At 37.5% G+C, this 14237-nt stretch overlaps 1 protein-coding gene across 2 annotated transcripts in view; it reads left to right on the top strand.

The window, feature by feature from the left end:
* LRRC8C (leucine rich repeat containing 8 VRAC subunit C) overlaps nt 1-14237 on the top strand; it is an 87114-nt gene that overhangs the window by 36381 nt on the left and 36496 nt on the right. Inside the window, exon 2 of one of the 2 annotated variants that reach the window (XM_065909278.1) lies at nt 14006-14147. In XM_065909278.1, coding sequence (XP_065765350.1) covers nt 14010-14147 — 138 coding nt within the window. In that variant the 5' untranslated portion in view covers nt 14006-14009. Of the gene's footprint in view, nt 1-14005; nt 14203-14237 lie in introns of those variants that run through there. The other variant, XM_065909285.1, reaches the window with a different exon arrangement.

Raw genomic sequence — 14237 nt, 5'->3', positions numbered from 1 at the left:
ATAGACAACATGGTGAATGTAGTTAACAAGACTGCATTGTATATTTGAAAATTGCTAAGAGAGTGAATCTTAAAAGTTCTCATCACACGAAAAAAATTTGTAATTGTGTGGTGATGGATATTAACTAAACTTGCTCTGGTAATTATTTCACAATATATAATATCAATATACCAAATCATTATGTTGTACATCTAAAAGTAAGACAGTGTTATATGTCAATTATATCTCCATTACAAAAAGAAATAATGGATAGAGATATTCAATAAATAGTCTCTTTTACCCAAATGTATTTGGTTCTTGGATTTTAAATAGCAAGTTGCAAGAATTTGTGTGGCAAAAATCTATCCCAATCTATTCCAGTTCATATTGTCAAAATTAAGGTACCTATTTTTTCCATTTTTATTTTTACTTCATCCCAGGACAACTTCATGCCTGTTTTTATATCTTTGTCCTTCACTGGCAGGTCTCTTGGCAAAACTACCTGCAGAGGTTAAATGGTTAGTTGGTATGCTTCTTTCCTAATGCAGATTGGGCTCACAGAAACCCTTTGGGTTTGAATCTGCACAAAGAGCTAAGGAGCAAAAAGAAGGGATAACATTTTGAGTCTCCTTGAGAGCACATACTCAACTATCACTTCTTATTTCTCCCCAGTATTTGACACAGAGTGGTTGGATAACAAATGTTGGAGGAGGGAGAATGGGAGGGAGGAAAAAGGAGGGAATAGGAAGAAAGAAGTGGAAGGAAGAAGGTTCTACCCAAGGGAGGAAAGGAGGAAAAAATAAAACTGACTAAAGGAGACTCTCCTCTGACTAAAGACTGACTTTCCTGTGTGACTCAGAAGTCCGTTCCACGGGAGGAGTTCTAGAGAGAGGCTGAGTGAGATGCTGCTCTGCAGGCTGGTGCGCATTTGGATGGATGCAGGTGAGAAGAGCAGCCTCTGGTCCTCATAGCTGCCACCTTAGAAAAGACTCCTGCGGAGTCCTCGTGACTTTTTGCCCTTTTCAGTATAGGAGCATGTAACTTGGGACTCCCTCTGTCTCAGAGAATCTGAACCAGCTCAGGCTACCCCTACCCTCATGTCTCCAGAGATAGAAAATAGCAAGTTCAACCTTATTTGAATAAACAGAAATAAAACGTTTCTAATGAGAGATGGAGGGCAAAATAAATGTCTCAAGGGGGAACGAAAGACATCACATTGTAGACCTTTCACTCTGCCCAGATGGTCTCCTGGCCCTGCCCTTCCAACTTTACCAAAGTAACTATTCCTACCTCTACTTCCTATTTTCATGCAGGCATCACTTCCTAAACCCCCAGTATCTCAGGTACCTTCATATACTCACTATCAGGGGATCTGAAACTTCCATTTCATTGTACCTGTCACAGTTGTGATTAAATGATGGTGTGTCATGTTTTCTTTTTTTTTTTTATTTGAGTATCTTTCCACCATCATATATGGTCCATCGGACAAAGGTTATGTCTGTCTTAATCACTGGTATATCCACTATTAGTGAGCTCAATACCCTGCAGATAAAAGCTACTCTGGTACCTGTAGAAAGAGTGAATAGCTGCCAGGCACTGTGTGTGGTAGGTGCAAGGGATATAATAAAGCTTTTCAAAGGCACTGCGTCTATCTTTGAAAAACTCTGTGCCTTTGGAGTAGCTATCTCTAATGATAATATATCCCTCTCTCAGCCTCCAGAAAGGAAAGATGAAAGATGAGTCAAAATCCTGTGGCTTTGACACCTCATTCCCCTAAATCCCACTTCTTTCCCACAAAAATACATATTTCATATCTAAAAACACTGAGTAGAAACAAACCAATTTATCTTCTCACCAATTCTCTTCCTTTGTTGAATAGACATTTATTTGTTTTTCTGAAAACAATTTTGATTTATGTCTGTATAACCATTTTTTTAAGGCCCTAGAACATTGGTCTGTTAAGTTTTTAACATGGGTCATCTGAAAATAGGATTAAACATTACAGGACAAGTAAAAACAAACAAATCCCCACAGTTGTTCCATAAATTTGTCTTTTCCATTGGCCCTAAGCTACCCAAAAGATTATTCACTCATTTCTAAATCCCATTTTACTTCAGAACTTCCAGAACTTTCTCAGCTTTGAAATGTTTGATTTTTTTTTTTGGCTTACCTTTTTTAAAAAGTTTATTATTGGGTTTTGATTGCTTTACAATATTGTGTTTCTGCTGTACAACAAAGTGGAAATGTGTGACTTTTAAAACTAACTTTTTACTTGTTTCTTCTTCACTGTTTCCTTCTAAATCTATTTTTAAATAAATGATTGTCTTTTCTACATAGCTTTTCAGTATTTGTGATTAACAATGAAAACTTCTCAATTTAACAACTCTTGAATCAATTTTGTTCCTTTCAGGCATCTTCGATCTACCTTTTCATCCTACTGATGAGGTTGTTTGAACAAAACCGCTTTAAATAACTAGATGCTTTAGATAACTAATTGTCAACATACAAGTTGATGTATTTACTGGGCTTTAGTATCTTGTTTTCTAAATCTCTGAACCATTTAAAAATACATTTGACAGGACTCAATATCTTTGAGATAGTTTTCTCAGGAAGACCTCATCTGGCCCCAAGCCATCTTTCTTAGTAATAATAGCAACTGTTAGTAAACGATTTTAAAATACTATATAGTTTGTCTATAAAGATGGGCACTGTTTTGGGTCTCATTCCTAGTTAGCTGATGGGCTCTAAATTTTTCCCTCTCTTTTCCTTTTGCTGACAAAGTATTCAAAGGAATAAATCTGAGATTTCACACTGGGAACTGTTTTTGGAACTTGGTTTTTAATGAATTATTCATTTGTTTGATGAGCATACATTGAGCACCTGTTAAGTGCCAAGACTGTTAGGTGTTGGCAAAACAATGGAGACCAACATTCATTTGGAAACCAGATAAACGAATGGGAAATGGTGCCTGCGACGGGGACCACAAGTGAGATCCGCAGTGCTGTAAGCCCTGCAGGGCCGGATGTGACCTAGCCAGGGAGACCGAGGGTGGCTTCCCTGAGTGAGCAGCACTAGAGGCCCCCTCTGCAGGAGGCACAGGAGTCTGAGGAGAGAGGAGAAAGGAACAAAAATCCCGTTAGAGGGTTAGCACCACAAGGGCCTGCTGCAGCTGCTGGTACCTCCACTGTGGTGACTTCTCAAGAGCCCCACACAACACTCAACCTCTGCAGTCAACTAATGTAGAGCACCTAGTTGGAGGTGGGGGATTAGAGGTTTTTTGTTATGTTTTCTATTTTGTTTTTGGTAAAGAATATATCATCTTCAGAAACAGATGTATTTTAATGAATTGGTTTGTATTTTCTGTATTTTTTTTTTCATTTAGATTTTTGGCACAGTCTCAGTCTAACTGAGAGAGTAGTCTACAAGTCTACAAGTAGTCTATAAGTAGACTTAGACCATATTCTCCTAGAAACTTCATATACGGAAACTTCTGCCCTTTGTTAGCTTCCAGAAGTGAGACTCGAGGAGAGTTGAATATCATCATGTTAGATTTTATTTAGCTTTGCTGTGAGAAAGGAGTTGGAAGGGGGAACTCATATAATGTCTAACTTGGAAACGATGAGCCATTAAATCAATATGTTAACTTTAGAGCCAAACCCAGCAGATATTTTTCTTTTAAGCACAAAACTTTGCATTAAATATTTATTGGCTGTATGGGTAAAAACAAATATTCCAATTTCCAGGTAGTTTTAATAGTCTGACAGTAAGGTTCTGGTCATTTTCTCCTGTAGTTCCCCCCGCCCCCACCTCCCCAGAGGCTGGAGGATCTGAACTTCTTTCTTCCATCGTGGATTTTACTGAGCACAGCCAACAGAAAAGACAAACCAAGAGTTGACTTCTTGAGAACAACTTTCTTGAAAAGAGACTTACTCAGCATTTAATATTTTTCTGCTATTAACAACCCTACCATGTTCCCTGATCTTAAAAGGGAAACTGTGAATGGTAAATTCTTATAAAGATGAGTTTAATTTAAAAAGATGATAAAAATGATGATACTATAAATCCTCTAGTCTTTCAGTCTCTCACTTTAACCACCAATCTCTGTTTACTGAGGAGTGTTGCTTTGGCTGCTACTGTATTTAACATGGCTGGAAATTTAAAATTTTACCCTATTAAACAACAGAAAAAGAGCTTAGTGGCAAAGTTTTGGTAACAAGTTACTTTAACTTCCCTGTCACTCTTGATTGGCGCTCTGTTTTTATAAGTTACAGATCATCTATGTGTGTGAAAAGTGTTTGTAAAACACACCAAACTTTCTACTGAAACAGAAAAGGCAACTCCCCCACTCCCCCCCACCCCAGCCCCCTGCCACTGACCCCTGTAGAATCATTAGGAATTTAACTCAACAAACTATTGAACCTTTTAGGCTCCAGAGCAAACAATATGAAATAAGAGGTGACCCCTGCCTTTTCAATCTACTCTATTTTGTGGGGAAAAAAGCAAAAAACTTGAGTTTGAATGTTCTGGAGAACAGGAATGTTTCTGTCTTCCCCACCCCTCTCTCCTCTGCATCCTTTCCTCAGAAAGTCGCCCTGCAGGTAAATGGCTCCTGGCACTCGTTTTGTTTGAATTTTCTGGCCTGCGCGATATATTCACGGTGTGTCAGCTGCTTAGAACTGTTGTGCTTTCTTTATTCAAGGGGGAAAAGTGTGGACTGGAGATAAAGCTCAGTCTCTTTTTGTGCTTTGAAGGAAGAGAGACGTAATCTTCAAAACACTCACTACAGATATACTCAGTTGAAATCTAGACTTGGTTTTTGGATGCGGAGACTGATAAGAACTGAACTCTTGTCTACATTACATTTGAATGATATCAACTATTTAAGGGAAAACACAGTCTTTCCAGGGGTTTAGAATCCTCTGGGATGGGGGTGGGGGTTAAGTATACCCTAACATCCTGGAAGACTATTCCTGGTTTAAGGAAGGCGGAAACAGTGTGGAATGAAGAGATGACTGCGAAGAGCAGAGTTGGAGCCTTAATTCTCAGAGAGACTTTAGGTGTATTTAGAACAACAGAGATGAGGGAGAGAATGAATAACATTTGATGATAATCTTTTATGGTCAGGTTTTAAGAAACTATTAGATCACTCTTTAGCCTCATTTTTGAAAAAATTTCTGAGTTTACTTCAAATGTATAGAATAAGCATTAAATAATTACTAGTGTCATTTAGATGTAGCTGAAGTTCCTTGACAAAAATTCCAAAGAAGTAAAAATCTCACCAAGATTTATAAATTTATAAATACTCACCAAGTATTCTAAACTGTTATATTGTAAATAACGCTTTTATGTTTGGATCTGTTTCTGTCACTTGTTTCTTAACAGAGTAGTGTTCTGATAAGGGAATCACAAAATGTGGCCATCGGATACTGGCTGGTGCTTAAGAAGTCATCATTGATCGATAGATCCTCTTTGTAAATAGTGACAGACATCATACATTAAATTTTCAATGACTCTTAACTTTGAAATTATAAATTATTCCTGACTCTCATTCTCTTCTCAGTTTCTTCAGTAGTGGATGTTCTTTGAATAATCATTATTCAGTGATTGTGAAGCTATGTGGTAATAGTCACACTCTTATTGTAGTATCAAGCTATAACAGAGGATAACAGAAAAATTTGTCTTTACTACAAAATGCTCAATTGGGTATGTGTATCTGTTTATGACTATGTTTGTGTGTTTAGGCCTCTTTGAATTTAACAAAAATGTGTTGAGGGTCTGTTCTAAGACATTGTGTTGTTTTCTAGAAGATACAAAGATCAACAAGATATAAATCCTTTCCTCCGTGAAATAAAAACAGCAGCCTCTTTAAATGCACCATTGTCACTGGAAACAGTAATCAAAGATCAATTACAATTCACGCTCTCATGGGAATTTGTTTAATGCACATTCTCCTAGAAGTGTACACAGGGATGAGGCAGGCACTTTGTCTGTTTTATTCCCCCAGCACCTAACACAGTGCTTGACATATCTTAAACTTTATATTTTTAGTGTACATTTTAATATACATTTTAATATATATTTCTTGTAATGCTATAATTATTTATAGCAAGTGCATAAGTAAGTGAATTATGCTTGTGAGAGAAAAATAAACTACTGATAAAAGTACATAACAAATTTTTAGTAAATTAAAAGCTTATGACTATGCTAAAGATAACTGGATACTGGTGTGTAAAGCAATAGCCTTGTGATATATGGTCTGAAGCAGTGATTAAAGGGTTTTTCTTTAAATATGGGAAGGATATAATGAGAAAAAGGTTATAATGATATCTTAATTGACAAAGAACTAAAATTGCCAACTAAAATAATGTTTAAAATATTTTTATTTGGCTGCACTGGGTCTTTGTTGCAGTATGGGGGATCTTTTATTAATAGTTGCGATCTCTTAGCTGCTGTGTGAGAACTGTTAGTTGCAACATGTGGGATCTGCCCACGGATGGAACCCGGGCCCCTGCATTGGGAGCATGGAGTCTTAGCCACTGGACCATCAGGGAAGTCCCCAAGGAGTAATTTTTGTTCCCTACCACTCTTAGAAAAACAGGTTAAGCTCATTCTGAACGCTTCCCAAATAATGTGATTGGGCCATTAATTTAACACATAACATCTTGGAAATATTCAAAGAGATGATAGTACCAAAGTCTCCACTGGGTTGTCAGATCAACTTGCATTCTGAGTCTAAAATTCTTGTTTATGGGACTGCAAGAGCAGTAGAGCTTAAGAATCTTTAAATATATTAATAATAGTTTATTTTTCATTTTATGTTTTCAAAGAGAGACATGAAACAAGAAATTCTATTTAAGCCATTTGTTTCTTAGTATATGTTTTAGATTCTTTGCGTTCAGATCAGCATGATGTATTATTGACTAAGAGCTGTAGAGTAAGAGGTAAGTAAGGTTTGATTAGAAGTCAAGACACCATGAGCTGTGTTCTTTGGGCAAGTCACCAAATCTCTTGGCTCAAGTTTTTACTCATAAATTGAGAGTTATGGAGTGGATGACTTCTGAAAGTGCCTTTCAGATTCTGAACAGTTATAACCCACCTCTGAGTTTCTTTAAATTAAATAGATTTCTGTAGAACCATATAATCATGGTCTTCTTTAGTGGGTTTTTCTAAAAAAAATTTTGTCATGTATACTGCAATTGCAGAGTAAAATACAATCCAGAGTCATGCTCTCCTAAGAGAGAAATAAATCACTTTTATATAATTAGGAAATTTGGCTTTTTGTCCTGTTTTTTATTTCCATCTTTGCATTGCTAAAGGAAAAGTAATTTGTTTTATAATTGATGCTTTGAGCATATTCTGATGACTTTATTTTGATTAGTACTGCTGAAAAGAACCCATAAATAAATCATGGTATTCCTATGCTTTTTCTCTTTTACACTCCTCTGCACTGGCCTTGGCTGTGCCAATGTCAAGGCCCTGCACTGTGGGATCTTCCTCCCATGACAATACTTAGACACACGCTTTGCTTTTATAATCATTATTTCCAAACCAAAAGGCAATCGCCCCTCCTATCTTTACCAGAATTACTAGTTATTCAATAATTTATTCAGCAAATATTGAGTGCCTACCATATGTCAAGCAATATTTTCTAGGTGCTGGGACACATCAATATACAAAATAGAGTTGAAAAGAAAATTCTTGGCATCATGAAACTTACGTTCTTTTAGGGGAGACAGACAATACTTTAAGGAATGTATAATTTTTGATAGATGGGGTGTGGGATGTAAGAGATGAAGAAGACTCAAGGATGACTCCAAAAATTTTGGTCTAAGCAACTGGATAGACATAGTTGCCATCAAGGGAGGAACGTTGCAAGAGGAACAGGGCTTTGCCAGGGATAGGAGAGGTAGGGATGAGGAGATGGAACTAGAGTTGGTTCCAGACATCCTGAGTTTAATGTGTCTACGGGGTATCCAGATGGAGATATCGAGTTGGCAGCTGGGTCCACCATTTAAAGCATGATGATTTGATGTGCTCACAAGGGAGTAAATGAGGTAGGGAAGAGAATTGGAACAAAGACTGAACACTGGGCACATCAAGGCCAGAGGTCAGGGAGGTGAGGAAACAGTCACGGAGTCAAAGAAGGAACAGCGTGGAAAACGGGAGGAAAACCTAAAGGCTGTAGCATCCTGAAAGCCAAGTAGAGAATGTCATTTTATACCAGATGCCTCAGATGGAGCAGGTCAGGTGAGGGCTGAGAACTGACCCTTAGATACAGCTAGCCACACAGATTAATTATATATATGGGTTTCTTTCCTGTAGAAGTCACATTTGTTGTGCTCAGGAATTATTGACTTTTTAACACTCATTTTTGTAAGGGGCCACTCACTGTGTTCTTGATGTGATTACTAGGATCACTTGGAATTGGCTGTTGTTTTCTTGGGCAGTGCTACACTGTCTAATGTCTAATGCTATTTTCCAACAGCCAGAAAAATGTGAGACAGAGCACTAGTAGTATATACCCACCTAATAGCCATTGGAAAACAGTGTTAGCAATCCGATTTGAATCAGAGTAGAATATATTTAATATTCTTAAAGTCATGGGTAATAAATAGAGTAGAATTTGTTCTATATAATTAATTCCAGAGAAGAAGATATTAAAATTCTCCTGAGATGGAGAAGAAGGCATTGTTTCAGGGAGAACCAAATAAATGAAAGAAATAAACTCTGGGTTTGCAACTAACTTACCAATATTCTTTACAGAAAGGATTATAGATCTGTATATTTTTGAGAGGTAACATTTTATAAACAATGAAGCCTTTAAAATTAGTTTAAGTAATAAGTTTTTTTTTAATTGATTTATTTTAATTGGAGGCTAATTACTTTACAATATTGTAGTGGTTTTTGCCGTACATTGACATGAGTCAGGCATGGGTGTACATGTGTTCCCCATCCTGACCCTCCCTCCCCCCTCCCTCCCCATCCCATCCCTCAGGGTCATCCCAGTGCACCAGCCCTGAGCACCCTGTCTCATGCATCGAACCTGGACTGGCTAGTTTTAGTAATAAGTATTTTTAATAAAAGTAATGCAAATGGATTTCTGCAAAAGGATACAGAGGCAAATATATAACAATGTAAAAGTTCATGTATTTTTGATTAGGATACAAGAATCTTTTGATTTAATTTAAAATGCCATGTTTCTAAAGGCATTATCAGATAAGCAAAAATCTTACATAGTAAGTTAGAAATTAGAGTTGGAAGGAATATTAATATAATCATTTATATTTCTAAAATAGGAAAATATATATACAAATAGAATTATCCTGATTGATCTTTAGGGGAAAAAACTATGTAAACTTAGCAGTTTATTCAGAAGTGGCTTCTTCAACTTGAAATGATAACTCTCAAAATGTCACAAATCATTTGGAAAGTACAATGATAGTGAAAGAGAAATTGTGTTGTCACTGTAATGCACAAGGAGGGGAGGAAGGGTAGGGAGGGAAGGGAACGTATATATAATTATGTCTGATTTGTGCTATTGTATGGCAGAAACCAACACAACAATTTAAAAAGTGTTTAAAATATTGAAATAAAAAATGGGGGAAAGCACTGAAATTGTTGAAAGAACACAAAACTTTTTTTCAGTTAAGCAAGTGCAAGATTCCTTTACCCTCTCTTTAGTTTCAGAGGTTTTAAGTCATTTCCTTTATTTCCTGTCTTCCCCCTGTTTTTTCTTTTCTTTTTTTTTTTTTTTCGGCATCAAAAATAATTCCAAGGATTAAATCTGTGCTGGATATTGGCTTTGAGCCTTGTGATATGTTAAAACAATAAAGTCTATATGTGTGCATTATACATGCGTCCACATACATTTATATGTAGTATGTGTGTACATACATATAAGAGCATGCACATACCACATGCACATACACACACTTACCCTAAAGAGGTTAAGTACATTAGGAGTAGAGTTATAACACTAAAAGTCTGTTTCACCTTGACTGTTTCCTCTGATAAACCCTCTTAACTAGGCTGTACCAGTATTAGGAAGCAGTAGACAATACTTAAGTTTCCTAGATTGCTTAGTTTGTCTTTATTTTCCACATTAAGAGAGTGATGCCAATGAACCGGAGAGCCTCGCTGTTATGAGTGCCCTAGGCCTTTGCTTTTTCAAGGCAAGCCACAGAAGGAAGAGTGAACCTCTACCTCAGTGGTTCTCAAAGTGCGGTTTGTGGAACACCAGTCACCTACACATTTTTAGGGAGTCCACAAGATCAAAGATCAAACCAGTCAATCTTAAAGGAAATCAGTCCTGAATATTCATTGGAAGGACTGATGCTGAAGCTGAAACGCCAATACTTTGGCCTCCTGATGCAAAGAACTGACTCATTTGAAAAGACCCTAATGCTAGGAAAGATTGAAGGCAGGAGCAGAAGTGGGCAACAGAGGATGAGGTGGTTGGATGGCATCACTGACTTGATGGACATGAATTTGAGCAAGCTCCGGGAGTTGGTGATGGACAGGGAAGCCTGGCATGCTGCAGTCAATGGGGTCGCAAAGAGTCGGACACAACTGAGCGACTGAATTGAACTGAACTGACAAGATCAAAACTAGTTTTTAATGCCAAGATATTTCTTGCATTTTTCATTGATGGTACAGAATCATTGGTGGATAAGTCATCTTAATGTGAATCAAGGTAGAGGCACCAAATTCTACTGTATTCCTCACTGGCAGACATTTACAACTTAAAAAAATGCCAGTTTTATTTAATGTCCTGGTTGAATCCATAAAAATTATTACATTAATAGCTCTTGACCCTTGACTAGAAAATAATACATGATGTGATGAAAGGGAAGAATACATAAAGCACGTCTGCTTAATTCCAAGTACAGTAGGTAGGTATCTCAAGAGAAATCTTTGAGTTGAAAGTTAAATTAGCCACTTTATCATAATGTACCATTTTTAATTGAATAAAACAACTGATATTCAGACTTGAGTATGTGGAGGATAATTTCTCAAAATGAATAAAGCAAACTTGACATTTCAAGGAGAACAACATAATATTTGCTGCCACAAATAAAATTCAAGCAATTAGGATTTTGGAAAATTTATAACCACCATGAGCTTGACAGGCTCCAATTACTTAAAATATTTCTGATGAAAGCATTAGTGATTTCAATGAATGTGATTTCTAAGTATAATTTGTCAGCATTTGAAAAATCTGCATGACTAAGTGATTCAGTATTTTCCATATGTTCCAAATGACCAATGTCGTTACCAAATCATATACGGATAAAAGATCCATTCAAAGTAGAAGAGAGATGAATGAGTTTTAACAGCAAGGAGTTTGAAAAGTTCATTAAAATAGTTTTCAGGTTCCATACTACAACTTACCAAGTTAATTTGATATATTAGCAAATTATAATTATCCACAATTATATGAAAAGTCTGCTAAGATAGTCTTCCCTTCTCTAACTGCATATATATTTGATTCATAAATTTCAATCAAATCAACATATCAGAGCAGACTGAATGAAGAAGCAGATATGAGAATCCAGTTATTTTCTATTAAGTCCACTGGTAAAGAGATTTGCAAAAATGTGAAACAATGCCATTATTGTTATTAATGGTTTTTGTTTTGGAGAATATAGTTATCTTTATAATAACATAATTTATGTTAACCTGGAATGGGTTTATTATTTTTAAATGAGTTAATATATATATTTTTAAATTTCATTTTAATTTCTAATGTAGTAAGTATCGATAGGTATCACCCACCTAAAACGTGCTCTTTGAGGTCCTCCTCCTCCATTTTAGGACATGAAGGGATTCCCAAGATCAGAACTCTTGAGAACCACAGCTCTACATTGGTGTATTTTGTTCCTGAAATTGTTCCTTGCTGCAGAGAGCAAGCCCAGTTCCTTCCAAGGTATACAGGAAACTTATCATGAAGGAGCCAATAACCAGATCTATCAAAAGATGTAAACCATAGCACAAGGACCGTTGTTGGTGCTGTCACTGCAGCTGGCTCGGGTCTCCTAATCTGATTAGGCGAGCCCTGCTCTGTGAACAAGCGTCTCAGTCGACTCATCCATTTAACAGACAGTTGCTCAGGGCCTCTTGTTTTCCGGGCACTGTGGTAAGTGATGGGGGTGCAAAATAGAACAAAACAGTAGCTTCTAGGCAGAAAGCGGAGGTTAAGATGAGTTTTAGTGCCTGTCTGTGACTGCCACTGGACAGCTGTGACTAGAAAACGTTTGGGGCCATGAGATTATAATGATCCATTGAGAAGAAAAAGCTCCTAAAGTGTCAGGAAAATCAAACTTTGGACTAGTCTGAAATGTTAATAACACTAGGAGTAGGTGACATTATTTAGTTTGGGTGGCTTGCCTGAAACACATGTTTTGAAAACACACATATGATAACCTGTAGGTTCTCCCTTCAAGAAGCTTGCAACCCGGTGGTGGTGGACAAAGTGGAATTAAGGAAGTTGTGTTTCAGTAAAATGAGAAAATTTTATCAAATGCTGCACAGATGTCAAGTGGGTAGATCATAGGTAAAAGGAGCGCCAAGCGGTTGGGTTTCCCATGTTGTGTTAAGACAAATTACTGCTTAAGAAAAAGTCAGGTAAAGCAGTGAGATGGAATGGAACATATTATAATAATTTCCAAAGATAAACACTAGTGAACCCAGATAGGAGGCTTTCATTTTCTTTAGGCTGTTTATGGTACAGCCTTGAATTCATTATTAGGAAAGAGAAGATCCAGGAAGCAAAAAGGCTTGGGAAAACAAGCACCAAATGTAGCCTTTCCCTGCTCTTTAATCAGACTACATAACAAGGGCAGCTGTAAAGAGCGAGATTATTGAATCCAAAGATGGCAAAAGAGAAACTGTTTTTTTGGCCCTCACTGGCCAACCTTTTTCCTTGCCGTGAGATAAGGAAAAAATATTCCTTCTCCCAGTAGCCAGATGATTAACTCGAAGTCTTAAATCATAATACAGGCAATGGGGTTAAGGCAAAAGATAGAACAGTGCAGGTGAAGGAAAGGATGTGTCTCTTTTTCCCAGAGCCTTAGTATACCCTATTCATCTTCGGTCATTCAGAGAGAGAGGCTGGGGCTTCCCTGGTGACACAGTGGTAAAAAAAAAAATCCATCTGCAATGCAAGAGATGAAGGCTTAATACCTGGGTCAGGAAGATTCCCTGGAGGAGGAAATGGCAACCCACTCCAGCATTCTTGCCTGGGAAATCCCATGGACAGAAGAGCCTGGCAGGGCTAGGCTGCAGAAGACATGACTTAGCGACTAAACAACAACAAACAACAGATGTTTCCAGGGAAAATTGACTTCTCAGAGGATAAGTTTGAGGTTCACAGTGAAATATAAAATGTTTAGGAAATAGAAGGGGCGGAAATTGAGTCAAAAATCACAGGGACAAAAAAAAAAATAGGAGGGGAAAAAAAAGTTCTCCCCAACACCTCTTCCCCACATGAGATGATCCCATTTATAAGAAGATTATTAGTGGCAAAGTCGTTTGCCTTTCAGGACTTAGTAAATAATTAATACAAACCAATGCTGAGGTTTACACTTTAAAAATAGTTCAAAGCAAAAAAACCCAAGATGACAAGATAAATAGGAAAGACATTTTAAAGGATGGGCTGCGCTCTTTCTGGCATCTTCTGGCTCTTTCTGGCATATCTTTCTGACATTAGGGGAAAGGGAGAGACCAGGAAATAACAGGCAGCTTTGCTCTCTCTCTGGGCTTTGGCTTTGGCCCATTGGAGCTAAAGGGCACCGCTGGTTGGACAGGAGTTAGTAAATGTGCTTGCTCTTTCCATGTGGGGCTCCTTATTTCCTCAAGGGGTGGATTTCTCAATGATTTGTTAAAACCCTAAAGTACAGTGACAGCTCATGGACTAATTGAGACTACTGAATACGACAGGCTGAAGCAGAATTTTCAAATGCTGTGAACAATGCAGTATGTTGTGTGTAAAGATAAATGAATTCACCAGTCACCTCTCTTTTCTCAGAAACATGATTCCGGTGACAGAGTTCCGGCAGTTCTCTGAGCAGCAGCCTGCCTTCCGGGTGCTGAAGCCATGGTGGGATGTGTTTACCGATTACCTGTCCGTGGCCATGCTGATGATCGGTGTGTTCGGATGCACTTTGCAGGTAGGTCAAGAAAGAGGCAGAGCAAGACACCAAGCCATGGAAACCTCTTAAAAAAGTATGTGATTTTTAACCATGTATACCTTCGTTTCT

Source organism: Muntiacus reevesi, chromosome 1, assembly GCF_963930625.1.
Source record: "Muntiacus reevesi chromosome 1, mMunRee1.1, whole genome shotgun sequence".
NCBI classification, from domain to species: Eukaryota; Metazoa; Chordata; class Mammalia; order Artiodactyla; family Cervidae; genus Muntiacus; species Muntiacus reevesi.
This window is presented reverse-complemented; position numbering and strand designations above follow the sequence as displayed.